Raw genomic sequence first — 23618 nt, 5'->3', positions numbered from 1 at the left:
CCATGCTCTTAGTCATACTGAGGCAGTGTTAGGTAGTCCTGTGAGCAGCAGGGAGTTGAACTCAATGATCCTTATGGGTCCCTTCCAACTCAAGATATTCTATGATTAATCTTTGTTAAAAAGTTAGATTAAGTTGTTTCTGATCTTCCTAGTAACATCCCATATTGCAAACTGGAAAGGAAAATAATGAAAGTTTTGTTGATAATATTTTCATGAACTTAAATCAGGAATCTGTTTCTGACCTATATCATTCTGGTACGTAGTGACAGTTACAATTGTGCAAATAAAGCTACTAAGAACTGAATATTCTGAAGATGTTTTTTCCAAAGCAGCTGTAAATAAGGGATAGATCTGATTTTGGAAATCAGTATGTTCCATTTTAAAAACTATGTTACTCTCTCTGTGTTTTCCACATCCTTCTTGAGGTGGAGGGCTCAAAACTGGACACTGAGGCCAGATACAGTCTCATCAGCACTGAGCAGATGAAGATGATACCCTAAGCACCTGATTCACTCTTGGAAGTCAGGATGCTAGGCTAAATGGTTTTATAGTCTGATCTAGTGCTGTAATTATATTCTTACTCTAATAGAAATAGAATAGTAAATGTTTATTGTAGCCAGTAAAAGTAGTCTCTAAATATATTCATGAAACTTAGCATGGTTACGGTTTGCATTTTTAATCATAACTGTAAATTAGTATGTTGCCACTTACATATCCATATGTACTTCTCTTGTTTTCTTCTGACATAGAATGTTTGTAGTTGTCAAAAACAAGTTGTAGAAAATGCCACTTGGCTTTGAGACCTTGACATAGGTTAAGATAAAAGGCAATGAACCATTTGAAAAAACAAATTGGGGAGTGTTTTCCATTTTAAAATAAAGGTACTGATTTTGTGTGCTGCTCTAGTGAGATTTTCCATACAAGGTGTATGCTGGTAAAGGGAGAAGACCAGGAATGCACAACGTGTCCCTTACCAAATCATCACAGATACGAGGACCTGAGTGGTCATTACAGAAGATGCTTACACAGCTGCAAAGCAGCAGTTGGGCAGATGGGTAGTTCAGTATGTGACTGTTTTTTTTCCTGCCAGTGTGGATCGCTGGTCCAAATGTGTTGTGTCCAACTCTGAACTCTATCTTGTCTAAAATCCACTGACGACTGTAGTAGTAGAGGTCAGTATCAACTGCTCTGTGCAGTCATAGTGTTTAGCCACAGTTATCACCAGTGGTCTAGTAATATTAAGTATAGAATCAAAAGAAGGAATAAAAAGTCATGGGGCCTGGCAGAACTATACAGCAAAATCAGCAGTTAATGCCATTCTACAAATGCAGCTGAGTCCTGACTTACACTTATAGCCCATACTCTCATTTATGCAAAATTTGGTAGTAGTAAACTGAAGAGAGTAGAGTGACCTCTTAAACTGACAGAATAATGGGGAGTGATTTTGAATAATATGAATCAGCTTAGCTTGGTTCTTTAGCCCTTCTGTGTTGACAGGTGAAAAATGTGTATAGTGTCGCCACCTTTATATTCTATCAGGTTCTTAGGTCGTGACACACACACAAGCGCACGTATGTTTGTGTATATGTGTGCAGTTCTGTGCTCTAAAGAGGTAGCACAGATATATGGCAGGCTCCATACATGGTTTCTTACTCAATATTTTGCATTCAGTATCAGTTGCACAGAGGTATGTAATGAATTGTGTAGGCAGGCCAGCATGTCAACATCGGGCATGTGACAGCAGAACCCCTGGAGTCAGGGATGGGAAGGCAATTGGAGCTCCAAATTCAGAGTCAGTCTTAGCGGGTTAGAGAGAGATAAATAGTATAGTATTCTGTGTGACATCATTGGAGAGGGTGTTGACAAAGAAAAATAGCAGATGCTTGGTCTCTCACTTGCTTATCCCTGTGTTCTTGTTAAGACCACTTGTTAAGATATTAATGACAGTTCAGTTTTCAGGTTGCATGCTAAGTGCATGGTAATTCAAGGCCAGAAGCTATGTGTATGTTGAAAAGATCGGTTGTGTTTCATAAGCTATTCATATCCGGTTTATGTATTATGGGAATTTTTAAACCACGTGTTGTCTAGAGAGGTCTTCCCAGCTACTGGTTTCCTGAGTGGTCTCTGCTTTAGCAGCTGCATGTTGATGATACTAGTGTGTAAGTGGGGCCAGATGCCTTGCATGTATGGCAGTTCTTTACATGAGTTTCACTCAGTCCTCTTTCCGAAATGGTACTCCAAAGAATCTTTCAGTGTAAACATACTCAATACCACTTTTCCATGTGGACAGGAGGGTAAAAAAAAAAAGTGAATCTGATTTACTCACAAATTTGATGATTTTGTCCTATTTCTGTAGTGTCCCCTTCCCTTTACTAGAATGCAAGTTCCTTAATTGCTTTGGTAATTATTAAGATTACATAAGTCGTGCTTTTCAAATTGTTAGATTGTTCAATTGTAAGTATGATATGTGGGTTTTATTTTCTGCCTTTTTAATTCTATTCAAGGAAAAAGAGCGGTTAAAGCAAGAGAAACGCGATGAAAAAAGATTGAATAAAGAGCGTAAACTGGAACAGCGAAGATTGGAATTAGAAATGGCAAAGGAGCTAAAGAAGCCTAATGAAGATATGTGCTTAGCAGACCAGAAGGTAATCATAATACTGTAAACTTACGTTCTTGCCTCTTGTTTCTGTATTTTGCCATTGTGATAATAACTTTTTTCTTGCAGCCACTCCCAAAGCATTCAAGTTTTTAGATAACTATTTGAAACAGATACAAATACAAGATACTACAAACACTAAAGTAGCATATGTTTAGTTAATTAAAAGCCTTTTCTTTAAAAGTGGCCTGCTTTCCAAAAAAGCACTCGCATGATTGCTTAAAAAAAAAATAAAAAAAAATCAATTACTCTGAGTTACAGCAGGAATATGCATCATGTCTCAGTACACAGGCACTAGATAGAGCTTTTGTCATATGTGCAACTATTCTAAGCTGTTACTGAAAAAAATTATTCTCCCAGTCTTCTGTGTCTTAGTTCTTCTCCTTCAGGAGTTGACATAACTCAGGTTCAAACCCTCTCTGTTCCAGAGAATTCCCCTCTCTATGTCCTGCAAATATTTTTACACAACCCTTTATAGTATTTTGGCTCAGAATAGAGCCTGAGAGCGTCTCCTGGCTAAAAAGTAAGTATTTATTAATCTCTTGCCTCCTGTAATGTGTGAAAGGGTAAACGTGCTTCAGCTTTACATTAAATTTACTGGATGGGATGTGGGAAGGCAGCTTCTCCATAGCCTTTACCTTTTAGCATTGTCATGCTGTAGGTCATACGGAAGTATCAGCCAATTTCCCTAACTAGTATCAAAAAAGTTTTCTTTTGAAATATACTACTGAATCTTTCATTGTTTTTATTTACTTTTCAGCCTTTGCCAGAGTTGCCTCGCATCCCAGGCCTTGTTCTCGATGGAAGCACGTTTTCAGATTGTCTCATGGTAGTGCAGTTCCTGCGTAACTTTGGTAAAGTTCTTGGCTTCGATGTGAATGTGGATGTCCCTTCCCTGAGCGTTCTTCAGGAGGGTTTGCTAAACATAGGGGACAGCATGGGAGAAGTACAAGACTTGCTTGTAAAGCTTGTCTCTGCAGCTGTTTGTGATCCAGGACTTGTTACAGGATACAAGGTAAAAAAAAAAAAGAAAAAAAAGAGGGTGGGGGGAACCCTTAGTAAACACCCTATATTTATGAATGCACCTCTCTGATTTGGATTTTCATTCTCTTTCCTAATTCTTCTCTTTGGTGTCACTGTTCTAAATGTTACTCAAAGACTTCCTGTGCCCTGTCAGCCTTCCCAGAAATGATATATTTCTTGCGCATTTTCTCTACCTTCCCCCATTTTTATTTGGACTTCTTGTAGGGCACTATCACATCTGTGGCCACATCTTTTAACTCCTTTTTTTCCCATTTCATTCTTGCCCTCATTTTATATTGTCAGTGTTTCTTGCCATTTCTTTCTCCAAAGTCTGCTCTTTATGTCACTTCTTCAAAACTCTGATTCATTCATGATTCTCCTTCTTACTGTTCTTCTTTTTTGAGCCAACATAGCTCTTTTCTAGTCTAGAACTCTACATAGCATGATTGTACAAAAAAGTATTCATCAAGTTCCAGTTGGACCGTGTCTTGTTTCATTTAACCTGTTTCATTAATATTATCTCTCTTCTTAAAAGCTTAGAGGTGAAGACATTGTACTTTGTTGCTCTATTCAAGATTTGCAGAGGAAAGTAATATTTTTAAATGTGATTGTTCGAAACATCTTTATTCTTTCTAGGCTAAAACTATTCTTGGGGAACACTTACTGAATGTTGGTATCAATCGAGATAATGTGTCTGAGATTCTTCAGATATTCATGGAGGCTCACTATGGGCAAACTGAGCTGACAGAGAGCTTGAAGACAAAAGCTTTTCAGGCACATACTCCAGCTCAGAAAGCATCAGTACTTGCTTTTCTTGTCAATGAGTTAGCATGCAGCAAAAGTGTAGTAAGGTAAGATTTTTCCCAAACAGGTCTGTAAAAATAAAATCATAAAAATGTTATAGTTCAAAAATAGTGTCTACACTGTGTTCTTGATGTTCTTATAATGAAAGCTAAAATTTGCTATGTTACTGCTTCTTACCTTTATGTACTTCTGATATGATGGAAGAGTAAAACTTTTCCATGTTTGGTGTGTAAGTTTGTTTTCAAAGCTGGCACCAAAATTTCTCCAGCTGTTTTTGGAGTAAAAGATGAGGTTGATTACAAAGAAATTTACTAGGTGTTCTAGGGAATAATTTAGAGGAGTTGTATAAGGCTTCTGCAACAGTCATTTTCCCCTTTTTCCTTTCCTTTTTTTAAGATTTCTTTTGTCCAAATACTTTAACTGGGGTCATAAGCTGAGGTGGCAAGCCTGATTTATCATGGTAGTAATTCAAGAAACTGTATACTTCATTTGTGGTCAGTAATGTATAGCATATCATAATTTAAAAAAAAACCACCAAACAACAAACCCCACTATGTTGAACAACATTTTAAAACCCAACAACGTGCAATAAAAACTTAGGAAACGCCAGTCTGTGGGATACCTAAATCTCTGCCTGCTTACTTACTGTGGTAAAGTCTTTTATCACCTTGGAGTGCGGTTTTGTTTCCTGGTGAATTTTGCTGCTTTTGGTATTCTGTGCTGCAAAAGTGAATCAGGGTAAGAATGAAAGAGATGCTTCATGTTTTCAAAGCTGAAAAATAGCAGAAGTGGGCAATGCAAGTGCTGTGCATGTACTGTGCCAGAGAGTTCATGTGTATTAATCAAAGTCATCATAGTAAGAAACTTCATCTTATTGCAGATGATAACTGTTAAGTCAGATTTGCAGAAATGATCATTCAGATCTTGACATTCTATATTTTCATCATAGAAACAACTATAACCTGCTAAATTGTTGAGGCTGGGATGTCTCAGAAGTGGGCTCGCAGATGATCACTGTACCGAAGCACTTTTTTGGTTCTTCAATTTCTGCAGTGAAAATTGAACGTTCATTTGTCGATCACATGGATCCTAGTTAGAATACCATAGATGTACCAGTGATAACTTTGTTTTCAGCACAGGGCTAGATGCTTTATGGCAAATGCATCTGGAGGCTTGACATTGAATAAGAAAGAAATGTCAAATTCTTTGAATGACATTCTTTGTATGGAAAGAAAGCTTATGTGATACGGTAAATAAAGACTGCCTGACATAGGTACAGCAGTATGCTACATCGGCATTTCTGGTACTGGAATCTCCTAGCTTTAAAATTATTTATTTTAAATATTTATTTCTCCAAGATAGTTCTCTGAGACAAAGTATCTGTACATAAATGCCTGTCAGAAAAAGATATGTAAGTTCACAATTAATAGATTATTTTGTCTTTGACAGTGAAATTGATAAAAACATTGATTATATGTCAAACTTAAGGAGAGATAAATGGATGGTTGAAGGCAAACTTCGGAAGTAAGTTTCGTTTCCTTAAATACTACAATTTATTGGGTTTTTGCATTTGCTCAGGTATGCTGCTATACAGAAAATTGGATCAAAGGTAAAAATTAGCTGATGCAATTACAGGTTTACCTAGAAGTTAGTAACTGAACTGCTTAATTAAGATGCATGTGGAATTAGAATGGAGCAACACCAGTCTTTTACAATCTATTAAAGATGCATGAGCTTCAGAGGGTTAGTGTCCCTCAAAATTGGAGCAAAGTCAAATCCATTTTGTATTCTTTGGAAGACAGTAAAAAAATTTTTATTGGAATATTACAGGACCTATCAAATAGCTGTTGATGTTATCAAAGTTTATTTGGACTGACCATAATTACCAATGTTCATTCTGAAAGGCGTTTTGAGAAGACATGATTTTCATACAACAATTACCAATTGAGTTTTGCTAATTCATATTATGTTATCTTAGTGGTTCCCATCTGTCAATGTTGTGTCGTTCTCCATAGCTAGAGATCATATGTAGAATGCAAACTTTGAGATATTTTTTATATTTTTATTTAAGGTAAAATTGGAACTCTGTAAGGGTTGTCAGTTTAATATCCACTGTTCTCCCATCCTACAAGACAAAATTCCATACAGCAAGCATAACAGCTCCAGCTACCAGGAAGCTAGAAGTCATAGAGTTCATGAATCACAGGGGGTAAAAATACATAGCCAGACTTTACTTTCTTTTTTTTCTTAGTCATCTTTACCTCTTACTAGGAATGGGTGAATCCTTTCTTAGTCCTTGCTTAAGGTACTTGTGTTTCTAATCTTATGTCTCCCTTTTTTCCCTTTAATGTATCTCAGAAGGAAGAAGGAAAGAAGTAAAGAAGAAGGACAAGAGGGAGGTAGAGGAGAAAATTAGACCAATAAAAAGAAATTGTCTACTAATACTGCAGCTCCCAGTCTGCACAGGGTTAATATATTTTATCTTTTAGGACAATCCAGATACCTTTTCCTGTCTTCATCTGTGTCCCTTCAATGGGATATAGTTTAAAAAGTGTTTCTGACATTCTGATGTAGCCAACTGTCCATTAGTGGAATGGGACCTTTACGTGTCCTTGTCTCCTTAGGGACTGGTTAGTCTTTCTCTCCCTCCATCAAACTGTAAGTACTTGTAGATGTAGGATCTCCCCTTTTCCTCATTATCTCTCTTTTCTTCCCTTTCAAAGAGTGGCATAATACCCTGAAGTCCCAAGCCCCTCTTCCTTTCTACAATCATTTCTCTCTTTCTTGTGTTTTCCCCTCATGTGTGGATTTCAGGTTCCAGTAGTGCTGTCCCTATTTTTGAGCGTAAGTATCACAGGAGTGCTCAGAAACGTTGTTCTTCCACTTCTTTGAACTCACTGGACTTGATTTATCTCTCTCATCTTTGGTTCAAAATCTTTGGATTTTCCACTGGTTTTCTGATGAATTCTAAGAAGCTTTTTAGAAGAGCCTTCTTTGATCAATTTTAAACGATGTTTTCTTCTTTACTGTGTCAGTTGGTGTTTTTCGTAAACTCTTACAACTGTTCTGGGGCTTCTCTGAAAAGACATCTGGCCATTTCAGTCTCTGGTCTTTTTTTCTGCTTCCAGACTTCATTCTTAGGCACGTTATCTTCCCCAGCCATGTCAAAGCTCAGTCCAGTTTTTAAGCATCCCAGTCCCAAACAGTTTTGCATAGGAATATCTGGTTTCTTGACTACTCGCCGTGTAATCAACGGATGTGTACTCTTTTCATATGCATACAGACCTTTACATGACCCTCAAAACAAGCCTGCCATGTGTGGGAAGTCTATAGTGGTAGCATAATGGATGCTGAGGAATGAGTTTATTTTATCTCAGCCTGGTTTGCCAGTGTTTGCTGTGGTAAATCTTCTTACCACTATGTCCAGACTGTCTTGAAGTATATCCAAGTGGGATGAGAAAAGATTCTACCTGTATCAGATGTTTTCATTAAGTGATTTTTGTGTGTGTGTACGTGCTCACTTTTAATGAGATTAGCTCCTCAACTGGATATCAGGGTGGGGGGGAATAATATGAAAACCTGTGTTTGTAAGATAGAAAAAAGCAACATTAAAATCCCAGGTTGGAAAATGGAATCATTGTGTAAAAGCATATAGGGATGCCTTCCTCCACCACCATCCCCACCCCACCCCACCCCCCCGAAGATATTGAACAAAATTCCTTGATAAGTATAATATATGGTTGGAAACAAAATTCTGAGCTGCCTGGACTTTTTTCTGCTGGGCTGGTTGGTGGTCAGTGAGAGGTTGCATTTAATACCTTCTCTATCACATTTAGATGTGAATCTTGATAGTAATCACCATTTTTGTAAAGCTACCTGTCTCATACAATCAATTCATCCATCTTTGTGCTTTGTGTATCAAAACTATAGTCAGAAGACTGTCTTACCTGAGATGATTCAGCTTTTTTTTAACTAGATAATCATAATCTCAGCATCTTCTTTTCCATTACATGTTGTCTTCTTGGCATCTTTTTTGTAGCTTGATCAATATAAAAGGGAATAAAAATTAATTATAGCTACTTGAAGGGTCAGGTAATATGTTTCTTTACAAAACTTGAAATACTGCAGAACAAGGTTTTTCACTGCTACAATGTTCTGTTTAACATGCCAGTGTTATGGCATGCACCTTGTAAGTTAATTTCTTTCCAGTGAGGCCATTTCAACTGTAAAGGATGATGGTATATCAAAAGTAGTGTTACGCAAGGGGAGAAGTTACACCTGGAGTTTGGGTAGGAGGTGGTAATGCTGATTTGAGAAACTTTTTTTTGAGACCCAGGCTGAAGTATTTTAAAAGAACTATGTTTGGAATTTCTTTGCCTTGCTACTGCTTAATATTTAGGTGCAAAAATTATGAGAAAAGTATGAAAATTAAGTCAAAAGGGGAATTTTCTTTCTATGATCTAGTAAACATTACAGATTAGATTACAGCAGGCTTAAGTCACGCATCTGATTATATGATGGACCGCCCGCTCTCTTAAAGGCCTATAGGCTTTATAATTCTCTCAACAGTTGCAGATCTCATTTTGGTATATACCTGAAAGTGAGAAAGAGAAACAGTTTTCTGAGTGAAGGTTTTCTTCTCTGAGAGCCATATGTCTAGGTAGCCGCAGGAAAATTAGGCTACCTCTTGAAATATCTGAGCATTTTCGAAGTTATGATCTCATTGGTTTCTGCTTCTGCGCTACTTGGGATACAAACTGCTGCCTTCTTATGCTTATGGTGCTATTAAAAGAGAGCATCTTTGATTCATTTCCATCCTTATAATTTGTCGTCTAGTGCTTGACAGCATTATATCTCTTTTTTTGCTTTCAGCAAAAGTAGGCTTTTTTTGCTTCTTCTCATTTCTTTTAGGTATATGAAAGAGGTGTTGGCTGGTTGTTGAACTTCTACCTGCCAGCTTTATTATTGAATTGTCCTCAAGATTATCTTAGTCTAACTTGTCTCTAAAATTGTCCAGTCACGCAGCAGTCAGTCCAGTCATTGACTAGTGGCTTTGTTTGATAGTTAATTCCTGTCTATAGGCAGGAATTTCCCATCCAGATGAAGAGGATTTGATGGTTTGAAGTTACCCTCATAAAAAGGAAATTTTTTTCTAAAAAACTTAGTGTAAGCCCTGAGTAGTATCGATACTCAGTGGGACTAAGGCTTTTTGGCACCAGACCTGAAAAAGTTACTTGCTTCCAAAGTCACTGGGAGGCTTGAAAATTTTTTTTATCAAAACATATTTTAAATTGCTAAAATAGCTAAAAATCCATTTATATTGGAAGAATAAAAGTGTAAAACTTTCTGAATTCTCCAGTGGATTAACCACTGCATTTGGGGAAAAAAAAAAAAAAACCCGAACCAAAAAAAAACCCCCAAAACCCAGAAACAAAAAAACCCCAACCAAACCACACACACACAAAAAAACAAAGCCCAACTGTTTTCAAGCAAACAGAAGTGCCCTTGATGATTTCTTGGTAATGGTCTTTTTAAAAAGTGCTGGTACCAATTAAGCAGTGACAGCTTCATTTAAATCTGTGCTGTTGAGTACTGGCTTTGTTTATCAGCACTTTAGAAGGCTGATACATTTGTCAGTGTGTTCAGAAGCCAGTACTTCTACAACACTCACCATACTTGTAGCCACTTGCTGTATGGAATATTGTTTTGTAGGATGGGAAGAGAGAGGCATACGACAAGGAAAAATTACATACTGGTAATTGTGTTTGTCGTTACCATTCTACTTTTCCCATCCTACCTTCTTCCAATCATCTCTTACAAAGAATCTTTGTCTTTTCTACACATGTTTGTGAATCTCTTCTAAGTCAGTTGCATTTTTGGTCTGCATTATAAGTCACTGGTTAGGTCTGGCTATTTATACCTCCTGTGATTCAGCATGTTTGCCTGCTAGCTCCCTGATAGGTGGAACTATAATCTTTGCTGTGTGGAATCTTGTCTTATAGGGGTTTTATAGAAGAAGAAGGTCTACTACAACCATAATTACTGGTATGTAAGTTTCCCTTTTCTTTCATAAAAGGAAAAAATGAGAGTTTAATTAGTTTAGGTAGCTAAGATTTCTCAGAAAAATATGTCCTAGAATAAAAAGATAGCCAAAGCAGAAAAAAAATTAAAAAAATTTAAACCAACCTTGCTGTTGTCATGCAAATGTAAATAATTTCATACTCCCACTGAGGACTTTTGCCTCTTTTTCCCCCCTCAGACACAGGTATTTTATGATCATATTCTTAAATGCATAAAACAAAAGATAAAGAAGTTGAAATGGTTCATTCTTCTAGTTGTCTTTCCTGACTTTTCAAAATCACTCTTGTGTTTCATTTCTTCTAAACAGTTACACAATAAAATGCACCTGGGAGAAACAGAAATTCTATTAAGAACTGAATACGAGGCTTAAGGGGTTTATAACCTGAATTTTTCTTGTTGACTAATGGCAATAAATGTTGAGAAAATACAATGTCATTTTAGAACAGAAGAGCTAATTTGCATCTAAAATGTGTGATTTACTATCAGTCACACAGGAAGAAAGGTATGTTTATGCTACAGACATGGTCTGTAATTTCACCCCTTGTCATGTGTTTCAAGGCTTAGAATCATCCATGCCAAGAAAACTGGCAAAAGAGATGCTACAGGAGGTGGTGACGTAGGAGAGGAACAGCACTCTCTGGAAACACCAACACCAGGCCGCAAACGCAGACGAAAGGGGGGGGACAGTGATTACGATGATGACGACGATGACGACAGTGATGATCAGGCAGATGAGGATGATGAGGATGAAGAGGACAAGGAAGATAAAAAAGGAAAGAAGGCAGAAGTTTGTGAGGACGAGGTGGGGGATTTGAAGTGTAGTGAAACTTAACTGATAAGTTAAAAGCTGTTTTCCTTCTGTTTCTCTGCAATATGGCACTGCTTCCCCAAAATCTCATGATAAAAAGGAAGAATAACTTACTCTAATATTTTTAAATTTTTGGAATAAGTTTATTTTCAGGAGTATTTTTTTTTAAATAGCTATTATAGTATGGGTTGGTAGGTGTATTGATGGTAGGGTTTTTGGTTGGTTGGTTGGTTTTGGGGTTTTTTTTTGATGGCTTGTTGTTTGTTTTCCCCATGCTTAGTTGTTTTGACTTAGTCTTAATTTCTCTGAAATTCTGAAAGATTGTACCAGATCCAGAGAACTGCAGCTTTGTTAGCAAATGAGCATAACACTAATTTTCTCTTGGAGGAGAATAAAGGTCATTTATTATTTAACAAAATAATAAAGAATTGTAAAGTTATAGTTAACATAATCTATATAAAGCTTGCCGGTGAGCTTCCTGTGTATTTTTTTCATAACTTTTCCAGGGTAGTCACTGCCTGACTGTATTTGATCACAAGATGATAAATTTTACTAGTCACGATCAGATAAGATACAGGAAGGATCACTGAAACATTTTAGCTTGTTGGACTGAGTTGTGTCTACAGCAGTCAAAAGATTTTTGAATAGAAGTGCCGCAGACCTGTAAGATTCACTGTAGAACTCTAGAATTCTCTACTGGATGAAACTTGATAAAAGAGACAAGCAATACTGAATGCTACATTTTAGCGCACTGGGTGTTGCACTATTTGCCAGAAGGTGATCTATTTATGCAAGGTTATTGAAGGCCAAAGTGAGGGTTTTTGGGTGCTGTGGATATGGCCGCTTGAACAATGCATGTATACAACCTATGTGAATTCGAATCTTTGCGAACACTCTTCATGAGAAACCCAACTAGTTCCTAGGGTAGGAACAGCTCTTAGTACTTGAAATAAATCCAGAATAATAGCACAATAATATGTATGAATTTAAGAGAATACCTTAAGAGGCATAGCACAGAGTTCTTACAAATCAGTACTTCAGAATTAAAAGCTAGTAATATTTAGGTATCTAATCTCACATCTGTCCCTTAATGTTTTTCCCTTTAGTACCATCTGCTATTTTGGTGCATTGGGCATTTCATAGACCAAAGTCCTGTAACTCCTGCAGAGAGATTAATTTTCTCATATAACAGAAGTTCTATTGCATTCATGCAGTGTGTGGTATTTCAGAAGGTTTCACTCTGGTACGCTCTTGCAGAGCCAAGGAATACCAGTATCTTACGGTGCAGGTGATTGGGTGCTTCTAGGATTTTGGTTGTATACTTTTGGAAACTTACTGTTGTCCCTGAAGACTTTCTTGAATTAAATGAAAACTCTCTTTATGGAAATGACTCCCGTTTTTAAACTGTGTCAAGAAGAAGGGAACCATAGACTTAATCATGGGTGCAATCCTCTTCAAAAATCAGCAAGATTAATACTGGAACTTTTATAGCAGACTTGTAATTTAAAGTGCCTCTACAGTTTCTTGTAGGCATTGAAATAAAATTCAAGTGTGCACTGACCAAAGACTGATTGATAAGATTTTGACAGATTCCATTATTTCATGCATGAAAACCACTTAGAAATTAATGTGAATATCCAAGAAGCTTCATAGAAACAAAGATTAAATTCTATAGTCTTAAGTATTCATGCACAAACTGAATTATTTCTTCCAGCAAGATATTGTTTTCAGTGAGTGTTTGTCCACGAGCCTTCTCCTTCGTATGCATGTGGGATGGTTTGGAAAGATTCAAGATACATCTTTTTCCAGTTACGTTGTTCTTAACCAAATATATTGAACAAGCATGAGACTTGAACTTTTTTTACCCTTAGAATTTGCCTCTCATTTCCTCTTAGATCTTTTTACTGTAATGTTAGTAAGACGTGGTAGTATGACTTTATCCTGAAATAAATTTGGCACGACAATGTATTTGGTGATTATAGGATGACGGGGACCAGACAGCAAGTGTTGAAGAACTAGAGAAGCAGATTGAAAAGCTGACAAAGGTGAGAGGTCATTTGTCTTTGTTATACTACAAATTTGATCACTAGATGTCATGAGTTAGAATGTTAACCGTAATTTTCAATTCTCTAACTTAATATAAATTGAAATAAGGATCAGCTTTTGTTCATGAAAATAAGAATGATGCTACTGTTCGTGACACCTGAATTGTGAGGTTAGTCTAGTGGCACTAAGTGGTTATGACTCAAAAGACAGTTAGAAAGCTATTGATAATATATTTGCACATCTCAGCATAAAAAGTAATACAATTTTTATCCAGACCTAATTGATATACTTCTGTTGGTTTATCTTAGAAAGTGATGATGAATTTTGTGTACAAGAAGCAATGACTTTGCCGTTATACAAATGATTGCAGTTCTCATACCCTCCTGCAGCTGGCTAATTTCTGCAATTGTGTTCCAAGCCAATACAAAGAGCTGTCTTTGCTTCAGATTTTGAAAGAAGAAACAGTGGAATACAAAGAGAAACGTAAATGAGAAAGATAGAGTGCTGTAGATAGGGGTACTCATGGCCCATGTCTTTATTCTTCATATCAGAAAAATCCATCATTTAAGATTTTGTCTCCTGGTTTCTCTCATGTTCCTAATTGCAATAAATTAGCAGTCCAGAATTATACCTGACTTCCAGCAATGTCAATTTGGCAGAGCAAGAATTGAATAAACAATCTGAAATTTTTGTTGGTCCCCCTCAGAGAACTGTTTTTGTTTGAATACAGAATTTCTTTTCAGACATTATTGTCCTCATTCTTTTATGAACCAGTTAAAATACCTCATTAGTTTCCCATCAGGAGCTGCAGTATCAGCTATCTTCAGTGCTCTGTTTGCCATTTGCTGTTATTGCATCATTGATAAGATTTCAGCTGTTCTTGTGCAATGAAATCTTTGATCCTATTGTTCCCTGAGAGTCAGGACCTACCATCGCAAAATTTGTTTTTAAAGGGAGACTGATAAACTTAAGCTGAACCAGGAAGTGATTGAATTGATTTTTTATTTTTTTTTATTTTAAAGGGAACTCTGTAAGTAAAATCATCAAGGCAGCAATTGTGAGTAGAGTATCATGTAACACGCACACAAAATCTCCGAGAGTGCCTCCTCATGCAACCCTTGGACTTTGCTCAGTCTGGCAGCCAGGAGGTGTTTTCTGTTGTAACAAATTTTTTCCCCCCTATGGAAGTATAATGCTTTCCCTTTTTTAAAACAGCAACAAAGCCAGTACAGAAAGAAGTTATTTGAAGCTTCGCACTGTTTGCGTTCAATGATGTTTGGTCAAGATCGTTACAGACGCCGATACTGGATTCTGCCCCAGTGCGGTGGTATTTTTGTAGAAGGCATGGAAAGTGGTGAAGGTAAGAAACATAAAGGAATAATGTCACCCCAAGGCATACTATGCCAAGATGTACTGCCCGCATCTGTAAGCTGTAATTTCATGCAGTGAGGTCTTTAGGCTTCACCTTCAACCAGAGGCTAAACAGGCTGCTGTCAGTAGAGCTCTCAATTTATATGGTGCTCTCTGATACTCTCTGATTATGAAATATCAGTTAATATCTTTCAAAATGAGGACTGATATTTTGGAAGTTTTCAGTTGTTATAGTTCTGTATATTATGCTTTTTCATGTTTATCTACATGGGATATTTTTTGGCTCTTTCTGAACTATTTCACGTTTCCCTATGGCAGTGAACTCTGCACATGAACACTAGGATGACCACAGAATGCAAAAAAAATTTCTTTTCACCTTCACTTGTTTTATTTTGTGTAAATACACAGACTATCCTGTGCTTGAAGTTTTGATATATGTCTGCAAAATTATGAAAATTACTTTCACACAGTGAAGTACTGTGTTTTCTAATCAACAATAGTCTGTATTTTACCAACTGATCTTTCTTCCAATCCAGCAAATGCTGAAATTAGTTCTGCTGAACTCAAAATGTAATTTTGTGGTTTTGACAGTTGTATATTAATTGTGATTTGAATTTTTCACACACTTTAAATTGGATAGAAAGAGAAAATATGCATTAATCTGACCTTTTTGTGGATCTTAGAATTTTTAAACATAAGCCCTCATTTTTGTCATAGAAAAATCCTTAATTCTGATATAGATGAAGCAAAACCCCATTAGTCTCACATTTTTTCCCCCAAAATAACAAAAAAACCCCCCTCTGATACACATCAGAATTGCATGATCTAAAGAAAATTCCATTATTCTAGAGAGCTATTTAATTAAAATAACATTATAGCATGGTATGAAATGAGCCTTGTTTTGGCCCCAGAAATAAACTGTAGAACTTTTCCTAAATCTAATCTTGATCTTCAAGTTACCTTTCTAAAATGGGTAGCATAAAAAAATATTTTTTCTGTCTCCTGTTCTGCATTGTTTTGTGATGTGTGTTAAGAACTGTTTTGCACACGAGTAGCTGGATACAGAAGGTAAACTGTCGTATGCTGTACTGCTTGCATTCCTTTTGTTCACTGTATTTTATTTATTACATTTTAACCGGATGAATCCCCAAATACTTTGAAAATTGTACACAAAATCGTTGAAATACACCTACATGTCTTAAGATAGTAGAAAAAAACAAAAAACCACACAAAAGTTTTAGCCAAGAACTGTAGGGCACACCCATATTTTTTTAATGTACTGTCTTAATGGAAGTTCAACTCCCTGAATAGCAAAATAGACATGTTCTTAAGTTCTCAGCTACTCCCTTTTCCCGTTAGATCTTTGTTTGCCCTGTTTCAGTAAATTCTACAGTTTATCAACTCCTAATTCCTGTATCTAAACATTGGAAGTGTGAGACACAAACTTTTGAATGACCTATCCGTTTAAAAAATAATTCTCCTTCCTTCTTCGTGTAGTCATTTTGGTTTTTATGCTGATACTCTAATTGTTTATATCTGGACATGCACCATAACTGTGGACACATTTTGAAGTTTTAATAGGAGGAGATATTATTTTCTTTAATGAATTATCTTTGTGAAAATTATGATTTTCCAGAACGATCAAGTAAACTTTTGTGGATGTTCTGGCTATAAACCATAAGCAGGACCTTTTTTTATTTGCAATTGCAGTATCTGTTGAAAAATAACTTAAGAAGTTGGAATGTCGGGTTTTCTACCTCCTGCCCCCTTTCCCGACATTTTTCCCTCCCATTTTATACTTCTTAAGACTTTTCGTCTAAGTTGACATATCAGCATAAGGGTAGAAGAGAAATGGTTAAGAAAGACTAGGAGACCAAGAAAGACAGAAAAATGTTTTCCCTTTTCATAAAAGATAGATTTTTCGCACCTCATATGTTTGAAGAAACTGGCTTTTGCAATCAGCTTCTGCTTGTTTAGATGTTGTGCTGTCTGATCACATCTGTCTGCTTAGCTGTATGTTGAGTCCCAGTCATCATGTTGGGTGGCTCTTGAAAGAGTTTTAAACTTTCAAGAATGTTGACAATGTTTGATTTTTATTGAAAGAGGTAACATATTTAATATTGTGTTTCAATATTTGGGGGATATTTGATTTCACAACAGGAATTTTGGTCCTCTTTTTTGTAGTTGGCTGTGAGTTTGAGTCTTTTACCAAAATAAGCTTTAAGGCTATAAACGTTATACCCTCTTGATAGAAACAGAGGAGGTTTTTAACACATGGAGAGTCTTGCAAAAAGAAAGCTGCCAAAAATTTGTCCCTTTCAAAGACTTCACTCTGGCAAACTGCTTCAGACATATATGCATCTTAAGGGAGAATACTATAGCTATGTTAACTGTATTGAGGTTATTTTTTCTCCAGATGTTTAGCAGGGTGTGTGCCTTGAAGTGTTCTATAAAGTGACAAGTGATTTCACTAGGAAAAAAACCCAAACAGATATTGCGATCTAGCATGCATTCAGCCAAAAATTAAGTATTTTTTTATGTAATTATGATGGTAAAAATGGTCTAAATTAGTTGGTCTATTATATTTCATTTATGTTTCTTTTACATTTTTAGGCCTAGAAGAAATTGCAAAAGAAAAAGAGAAGTTAAAAAAGGTAGAAAGCATGCATATCAAAGAAGAGGAATTCGAGGCAGAAGAAAAATTACACTGTTTAAATACAACTCACTGTGAGCAAAAGGAAGATCTGAAAGAAAAGGACAACACTAATTTGTTTTTACAAAAGCCTGGGTCGTTTTCAAAACTAAGCAAACTGTTAGAGGTAGCAAAAATGCCACCTGAATCTGACGTTATGTCCCCAAAACCTAATGGAAGTGCAGCAAATGGCTGCACGTTATCTTATCCAAGTAACTCAAAGAACTCTATCTGCAGTCTTCAGCCCACTGTATCACAAAGCACCATTGAGAAGTCTGATGCTAATAATCTTTTCAGTCCTAATCCAAGTGGGACAGGAAAGTTTTACAGTTCTCCACTAATTCCAAATGATCAGCTGTTAAAGACTCTTACTGAAAAGAGCAGACAGTGGTTCAGCCTTTTACCGAGAATACCTTGTGATGACCTGTCAGTTACCCATATAGATACACCAGCTACTACAACTTCACTTACTCCTCAACCACATCCACCATCAAAGTCACCTTCACCTGTTCCATCACCTCTTCTGGGCTCAACCTCTGCACAGAGTCCAATGGGATTAAGTCCATTTGCATTGTCACCACTGCAGGTAAATACATGAAATTTTGAATCGTCTGAATTTGCTATGCTTATTTGGGCAGAATTTCTGTTTAGACAAATTGTTTCATAGAAGTGTTATCATTATATCTTCATTTCTTTATTTTTTTTCTGTTTCTAAATGTTAATAACTAATTCCATGTTTCAGATGATTTATAATCTAGGAGGTTTTTTAATAAAAATGATTAAAATAGGTAAAATTACGTAACCCAATGTATGATATTTTGTTTATGTATTTCAGTAATTTAATTTGGATTTTAGGAGGTTGGCCACTGGTATTAAATGAAAAGCAAATAAATAAAAACTGGTTTTCCAGAAACTTTAAAAGCTATTATTTTTTAAGCATTAACAGGGCCCTAATAAGGAGTATTACACGTTAAGTGTTACGTTAGTTTTTTCTTAAACTAATCAAAGCACTGAGCAAGAGCCTCCTTTATGTTTTGGTTATTGTTTGACAAATGGCATCCTAATCATAATTCAGGTTTCTTTGTATTAATTAATAATGGTCGTTGGGATTGTGTTAACAATATATTCTGTGTAGCAGATGAAGACTGGACTACCTATAATGGGACTTCAGTTTTGTGGATGGCCTACAGGCGTTCTTCCTTCAAACGTTCCATTTTCATCTCCTTTACCTGCTCTTGGATCAGGATTGGGATTATCAGAAGTGAATGGTAACTCATTCTTGGCATCTAGTGTTCCTGCAAGTAAAAGTGAATCACCAGCACTACAGACTGAAAAAACAGCTTCTGCCCCTTCTGCAGCAGTTGAAGTAGCCAAGCCAGTAGATTACCCTCACCCAAAACCTATACCAGAAGGTAAGTATAATACAACAATAAGATGGAACTATTTGAAGGATAATTTCTATAGTGCTGCTACGATGTTACAATTTTATATTTTTTTTTTAATAATTTGCCTATGGAATTTGGCTAGATGACTTCTCTAATCTGATTGTGTGTGATCACATTAAAAATACCTGCAAAGTGTTTATTTGCTTGTCTTGATTTAGAAATGCAGTATGGGTGGTGGAGAATTACTGATCCGGAGGACCTAAAATCTTTGCTTAAAGTGCTGCATCTCAGGGGAATAAGAGAAAAGGCCTTACAAAAGCAAATACAGAAACACATGGATTATATCACTCTGGCCTGCATCAAAAACAAGGATGGTATGTAGTTGGTACTTATGTTATGCATGGTGTTGCGGCAAAAGACGACTGGCATAAAGCTCTTTGAGATGTGCTTAGATACAGAGGTAGAGTAGTGGCTGGAGAAAAAAGGTAAAGGTGTCATTGTAGTTGCCTTTTCACGAGCCTTGTTCTGGAAAGTTACAGGATCGGAGAAATCCTGTTTAATATAAATTGCTCTAGTGGCATAAGTGTGGGTAACCTTTTAAAGCTCTTTCCATCTCTGTAACACTCTAGCTCAGCCTCTCCTTCCCCTTCTTGCCTTTAAATTGCAAGTTTGAAAACCTACAGAATTTGTTGTCCATAGTGGGTATCTTAAGAGCAGTACGCTTTTACAACAATTCTTCAACGTTTGACTGGAGTAACGGGTAAATCAGCTTGAATTTACTCAGAGAAGTTATAATACTAATTAAAATAATAAAAATGTGATTCTCAAATACAGTTGCAATTATTGATATCAATGAAAATGAAGAGAACCAGGTAACTCGAGATGTCGTGGAAAACTGGTCAGTAGAAGAACAAGCAATGGAGATGGATCTTGCTATTCTTCAGCAGGTGGAAGATCTAGAGAGGAGAGTTGCATCAGCTAGTTTACAAGTTAAGGTAAAACCAACTTTTAGTAAAATGTCTCTTTAAAATAAGTGGTAAGAATTTAAAGTAGATAGTAGCAGTCCTTTTGCTGTTGGTAAGTGCCTTCTTATTCCATCTCTAATTGTCTGCAGATAAATCCACTGCAGCAGTATCGTGGATATTTGTGTTTGAAACATTTTATTGTGGTTAAATCTTCAGCTGAAGATTCTCAGAATTGCAGTTCCTGAAGAGTGTTCCTGTACAATGTGCAGTTCCCTCCATATTTTGTTAACCTTCTATGAATGCAAAGATTTTATTGCATGTAGACAGCTTAATTACAGTGGGGTTTGCCACAGTTCTGCCTGGTTTGGGTGATTGTTGTTAATGCTTTCAGAAAAGCCTGTAAGTACATCTTTGCTTGAGTCTTGTAGAGTCATGGAGAACATGCGATGGTTGTGAGTCTGAAAGAGTTAAGAATTCATGGGCTGTCTTTATGATTTGGAATTTTTCCAAGGTGTGTGTAAGGATATCAAATTGCATATGTTTGGTTATAGTACAGATGTAGTATTTGGGATCCAGTTTGTTCTAGGGATGGATGTTATTTCTCTGTGACCAATTGATACTGTCTCCTGAGCCTGTTGGACAGACAGACTCATTCTGATGTTTCGAAAGATAGAACAGGATACTTCAAAAGGAGAAAAGAATGCAGACTGTTGCAGAAAGGTCCTTTCAGAAGGTCTGGTAATGCTTGTATTTTTTGGTCAATTATTTTAGTTCCTTGGATATTTTGGAAACTGTCTCTACAGATGGATTACAAGTAACCAAGATCTACTGGAAACAGCGCTTCAGTTACTTAGTTTGATTCCATAAAACAGTTCCTCTGTTTACACACTAAGTTAACAGCATCCAATAAATGCGCAAACCTTTCTGTTAACATAGGGTTGGCTGTGTCCTGAACCTGCATCAGAGAGAGATGACTTGGTATATCGTGAACATAAGTCAATTACTAGATTGCACAAGAAGCACGATGGAGATTGTGCTGGAGGAGGAGAACACAATACCAGCTCTCTAGAGCGGAAGAGTGACAACCCTCTAGATATAGCTGTAACCAGACTTGCTGACTTGGAGCGGAACATAGAGCGAAGGTATCTGAAGAGCCCCTTAAGTACCACCATTCAGATCAAACTGGATAATGTGGGCACAGTTACTGTCCCTGCTCCTGCACCATCCATTAGTGGTGATGGTGACGGGTAGGTTATTGAGATTAACTTGAAAAATTATTGTGCTTCTTTGCTAATTGGAGCCTATTTTCTTATTGCCTGTTATCTATGTACTTTCTTGTATGTCTGTGATCCATATGGATCATGTTATTCTGCATGGTGCTTTGTAAAGATATTTTTTTGTTACGTTTGTTGATAATCTTGCAAAGTTATCTTACATTTAACTGGTTGTGACTAAGCTTTGAGGCACGTAGCCGCAGTCTGTGCACTACATGAAATTTAGTTGCTTAAACCTTATACTTATTGGCTGTGTACGTTTTGTCATTGCTTGGCTTTCAATGTGATAATGATTGTTCCACGTGTAAACATAAGCAAACACGGATGTGACCTACTTAATTTCTCTGTATTTCAATGCAGAACTGAAGAGGATATTGCTCCAGGGCTAAGGGTATGGAGAAGGGCATTATCAGAAGCGCGCAGTGCTGCACAGGTAGCTCTGTGCATTCAGCAGTTACAGAAATCAATAGCGTGGGAAAAATCTATTATGAAAGTTGTAAGTGTTTTTAATCTTTTAAAAATTACTGTAATCAAACTATTTTTGCTATATCCTATTTTCCCACTTTAGGCATTTTAAGATACCGTGGCAAATAATGTATTTCTTATTACTGTGAAACGTAATACAGTAAAACTGTACATTGTGCAAAGATAAATATCAGCCTAGTGTAAAAGATTGTCCCTTGCTTGCCAAATTCAGCATCCTGAACTTTCTAAGATAAAAAGCCCCCGTAACTGGTTGCTTAAGGTGGTAAATATTCTTTAACATTTAGGTGAAAAAGAGGCATTTCTGGCTCCATCTGATTTAATATTTCTGATCTCATCCGTGACATAAGCTTTATGGAGGCTCCACATCACATATCCCAATTAAGGACTTCATTTTTCAGAAAGTTGAGATCCTCCAAATGTGTGGCTTTGTTGCATGCACACTTCTCACAAGTGATACAAATTGGGCAAGTGTGTGAGCAAATAGGCTGAAATACCTGTTTCCTTGTACACTTAACAAGTAGATCTGTGTTAACTGCATACACAAAGAAGGCATGCAAAATGCATGTGTCAAAATTTGCATGGACCTTTGAACCTCAAATTTCTGAAAACAATACTACTACTACAGCAATAGTGATTATGATGTGATTTAGTGTGGCCAGTGCCATGTAGTGGATGGCAAAAGTGATTCTTTCATTAGTAGTCTTTTCCCTAAGTTTTTAATTTCTGCCAGTCCTATACAGGTTCTAATTACATCTGGACAATTAAAGGATGATTTAAATAAAAACTACAGTATAAGGCTGTACCTTTGAGTTTATATTGCTACAAATTTAAAGCTGTATCTTTAGAGCAAAAAGTTTACGAATTTAGTAGGAACACCTGAAAAGTCATTTGAATGTTTCAAGGTGTAGTAATTTCTTATCCAGAAAAAATACAGTATCATTCTCAATTTGATCAAAATGTTCTATGCATTTACTTACACAGTAAATGTAAGTATGTGTTGAAAACATGTGGAGCTCTTTAAGTTCCTGAAAAAGAAGTCCAGATATAGAAGAGTATCAAAAATCACACAATGTATGCAAGAAAATTGACAATACGTTAGATATTTTTAAGTCAGTGTGAATTTTAGGAAGTGCTAGGATCGTTTGTTTTGCCTTGCTGAATTTGTTCATGGTGGCCTTTGGATAAGATCCTTACTGATTATTATTTGAAAATACTGTTGTAAAATATATATTATTTTTATGAAATAGCAATTTATATATGCAGTATGGGCATAAATTAAGAAGATTCCTGAGGTAGTGTATGCGGGCCAAGTGATTTTGATGCGTATAAGATAGCTTTACTTGTCATGGACATTACTGAAATATGTCAAAAATATATGTAGTTTTGTGTGCTGTAGGACACCTATCTTATAATGAATTGCTTTTCAAATGGATTCCCAAATGTAGCCTTTAGATTGGTTCCTCACATACTGCATATATTCTTTTAAAAATGTGATCATTAGTAGACTCTGATTGTGGTAAAATGAAATGAAAATAATTTTGAGAGTGAATTTGTGTGTTTGGAGGGGAAAGGTAATTTAGGTACCATTCCTGTACTTCAAATTTTAAAAATTGAATTGAAGCCATTTTTCATGTATTATTAGTACTGCCAAATTTGTCGAAAGGGAGATAATGAGGAACTGCTGCTCCTTTGTGATGGTTGTGATAAAGGCTGTCATACCTACTGCCACAGACCCAAGATCACTACCATACCAGATGGTGACTGGTTTTGTCCTGCCTGCATAGCAAAGGTAATACTAACCATAAAGGTGAAGCAACTTACAGTGACGTTTTTATAGATGGTAGAATTACAGGTCTACCAGTGCTTTTTTTGATGAAAATAATGGTCTGTACGTTTTATATTGGGCTGCCATTAAATAATGAGATTAATAGTTTTATTTAACTTGGATTTTATTGGCAATAAAGGCTACAGTTTTATTTGTTTTAAGCTGCATTTTTTCATGTAAGTAGGTACACACTTTTCTTGCT

General features: G+C 36.3%; 1 protein-coding gene across 22 annotated transcripts in view; it reads left to right on the top strand.

Annotated features, from left to right (window-relative positions):
- Positions 1–23618, top strand: part of BAZ2B (bromodomain adjacent to zinc finger domain 2B) — a 160282-nt gene that overhangs the window by 131793 nt on the left and 4871 nt on the right. For 15 of the 22 annotated variants that reach the window (XM_075757425.1, XM_075757424.1, XM_075757420.1 and 12 more), the window contains 14 exons: positions 2505–2645; positions 3417–3671; positions 4316–4530; positions 5933–6007; positions 11123–11366; positions 13355–13417; positions 14634–14778; positions 17403–18067; positions 18617–18893; positions 19085–19240; positions 19701–19861; positions 20768–21078; positions 21466–21601; positions 23234–23380. In XM_075757425.1, the coding sequence (XP_075613540.1) occupies positions 2505–2645; positions 3417–3671; positions 4316–4530; positions 5933–6007; positions 11123–11366; positions 13355–13417; positions 14634–14778; positions 17403–18067; positions 18617–18893; positions 19085–19240; positions 19701–19861; positions 20768–21078; positions 21466–21601; positions 23234–23380 (2991 nt within the window). The remainder of the gene's footprint in view (positions 1–2504; positions 2646–3416; positions 3672–4315; positions 4531–5932; positions 6008–11122; positions 11367–13354; positions 13418–14633; positions 14779–17402; positions 18068–18616; positions 18894–19084; positions 19241–19700; positions 19862–20767; positions 21079–21465; positions 21602–23233; positions 23381–23618) is intronic. The other 7 variants (XM_075757435.1, XM_075757431.1, XM_075757439.1 and 4 more) reach the window with 3 other exon arrangements.

This window comes from Balearica regulorum, chromosome 6, assembly GCF_011004875.1.
Source record: "Balearica regulorum gibbericeps isolate bBalReg1 chromosome 6, bBalReg1.pri, whole genome shotgun sequence".
NCBI classification, from domain to species: domain Eukaryota; kingdom Metazoa; phylum Chordata; class Aves; order Gruiformes; family Gruidae; genus Balearica; species Balearica regulorum.
This window is presented reverse-complemented; position numbering and strand designations above follow the sequence as displayed.